Genomic DNA, 2,598 nt, shown 5'->3' on the forward strand with positions numbered 1-2,598 from the left:
TTTTTACATTGTTTTATGGCAGCTTCTACTTCAAAAAACCCCATAATGGCTTGTCAGCTTTTATTAGAGCAAGTGTGTCAAAATGTTCCTACTTTTGGGGATTTTCTGTCCTCATGGCAACATCTGCTTCTTCTTAGAACTGCTGAAATACACGAACACTTCCCACCACACACACTCACACACACCCTGATTAACTGCAAAGACATTTAAGAGCTGTGAAGCAATTCATTCACTATCTGTCACACATGTTGCTCGCTGGTGAGGAAGTTGTCTGGAGGAAAATGAGCGTCGAGGAGTCTCCTCATCCTCCCACATGTCGCGCCTCATTGGCTGAGAGACGTGACGTCACAGAGTGGAAAACCCTATAAAACAGCTGCTCTCCCACACAGACAGCAGACCAGCTAAGAGCTCAGTCACTCACAACAGGGACGACAGGAAGACAACACACTTTGCAAACTCTTGTGGAAACCTTTGGAACTAATCCACCAGACAGCCGGAAACATCTCATCATGTGCAGAGGACTCGACTCGCTGCCCATCACCTGCCTGGAGAGGTGAGGTTATTTTTCTCTTTTTGAACAACAGATTATTATGTTGTTTAGAATAATCAAGTTGAGTTTGTTACCCTCAAGCAGTCTGTTTGTAACGTTTTCTTTCGTTATTTTTCCAGGGCAAAGGAGCTGAAAGCTTTGTTTGGAAGTTTGCTGCAGAAGTCAGATCACAACATCGCTAAGAAAAATGACAAACTCAAGTAAGACATTCAGTCAACTTCTCTTTTTAAGCATTTCTATGAAATTGCAGTGGATTTTTAGAACTTCTCCCTAATGATTTTTGCTCTGTTTCTGCAGGTTTAGCGTCAACGAGCCCCTGAAATGGAAGGAGTCATTTGAAAAACTGTTGTCCAGCCAAAGTAAGTCCCATCCTCCAGATGAAACCTCAGTACAACTGCTTCAGTTATTCCAAAAGTTTAAAGATATTAACTGCTGCTCTCTTTTCTCTTTGCTGTCTTCAGATGGACTGTGCCTGTTCAGAGCATTCCTGGTGTCAGAGTTCAGTGAGGAAAACATCGCCTTCTACTTGGCATGTGAGGACTACAGGACGACGAAACCCTCAAAACTTGCAGCCAAAGCAAAGAAAATCTACGACGAGTTCATCGGCTCTGACGCACCACGAGAGGTAAATATCAAACAACTAGATGCTCTCTTGATTTATCTCATTTTGCTGTTGAATGATGGTGATTAAATGTCCTTTTCCTCTGTTATCCTTCAGGTAAATCTCGACCATGTGACCAAAGCGATCACCAAGGAGAACGTGGAGCAGCCCACCCAGTCCTGCTTCGATCTGGCCCAAGCCAAAATCTACACCCTGATGGAGAAAGACTGCTACCCTCGCTTCCTCAAATCCTCCATGTACCTGGAGCTGACGAGAAAAACCAAGAGAGGCTAACAGACTTTTTCCTGCAAGCAGCAGACACAATGTGATTACTCCTCAAAGGGACATAAGCTTAGGAACGCACAGTAAAGGTTCAGATGGAAGAAATGCCTCAGTCCAAGGAGTTTCTTGCTGGACTGTGGAGTTATTTCAGAGACAAGAGATCTCCAGAGGTTCCACTCAGATCTACGAAGTCCGAGGTGGAAGCTAAAGGACACATGAGGCTGTAAGAAGAAACTGGCAGAGCTACAGGCGACATCTGCTCCTGAAAGAGACACGTGTTCTGTTCTCAAGACGGCAGCATGAATTCAAAAAAATGCAAAGATGAAACATGACTGAGTTGCTATCACACAACAAAACTACCACTGAGAGGCAGACGCCTCTTCAAAGCATTATTGATTATTTATTCTTTATTTATTTTAAATATAAATGCTCGTTAAGTGAATTTCTGCTGTCCAACTGTTTGTTGAATGTCTGTTTGTATTTATGCTGTTTTTCTATCCAAAGTACTGTATGTAAAAGTAAAGAATAAAAACTTTCCTGAGACAAAAGCTTACTGTTTTGCTCCATGGAAAATGCGTTTGTAGACACTGGATGTTGTTACTGGGCTGGAAAAAGAACGCAGGAAGAAAAAGACTTACTCATGCACTCCGTTTTAGCTGCTAACTAATCTGAGGCCTCAGTAGCTTCACTCATGGTTTCACTTCACAAGTAGGTGACCAGATGACTCCTGTTTCTCTGAGGCTACAGTCACTGAAAGACGCGAGTGTGAATGTGTGTCAGTTCTTGTTATTATTAATACAACAGTTACATTTTTAACCCTTACTGAGAGGTCAAAGGTGAGGAGTGCAGTAGGTTTTGAGTTTAGATGAACAAGGGTTATAGATGTCTTTGCTCAAGTTAGAGGTTGCCATTATTCCAGAGTCATTCTTGAGATTTGTTCCAAGGCTCTTTAATATCCTAACAGCAACCAATAAAACAAGTGCTCTAAAAATAGAGAGGAAAAATCTGTTATCTGTGGCAGTCACAGGCCAGTAAAAAGCTCCTCCAATCATTACATTCAGTCAACATGAGATGATTTCTAACTACCTGTCTGCCTGTTTGCACTTTGCCCTTACGTTAATTTTGCTTCACCGGAGTCTTTGATAGTGAACAAACAGCACGGTTC

General features: G+C 42.3%; 1 protein-coding gene across 1 annotated transcript; it reads left to right on the forward strand.

Annotated features, from left to right (window-relative positions):
• Positions 1 to 398: 398 nt before the first annotated feature.
• rgs5b (regulator of G protein signaling 5b) lies at positions 399 to 1,982 on the forward strand. The gene is made up of 5 exons (XM_022213327.2): positions 399 to 553; positions 670 to 750; positions 848 to 909; positions 1,012 to 1,175; positions 1,269 to 1,982. The coding sequence occupies exons 1-5, from the start codon at positions 510 to 512 to the stop codon at positions 1,443 to 1,445; spliced, it is 528 nt and encodes a 175-aa protein (XP_022069019.2). The 5' UTR covers positions 399 to 509; the 3' UTR covers positions 1,446 to 1,982.
• The last annotated feature ends 616 nt before the right edge of the window (positions 1,983 to 2,598 follow it).

Source organism: Acanthochromis polyacanthus, chromosome 9 (assembly GCF_021347895.1).
Source record: "Acanthochromis polyacanthus isolate Apoly-LR-REF ecotype Palm Island chromosome 9, KAUST_Apoly_ChrSc, whole genome shotgun sequence".
NCBI classification, from domain to species: domain Eukaryota; kingdom Metazoa; phylum Chordata; class Actinopteri; family Pomacentridae; genus Acanthochromis; species Acanthochromis polyacanthus.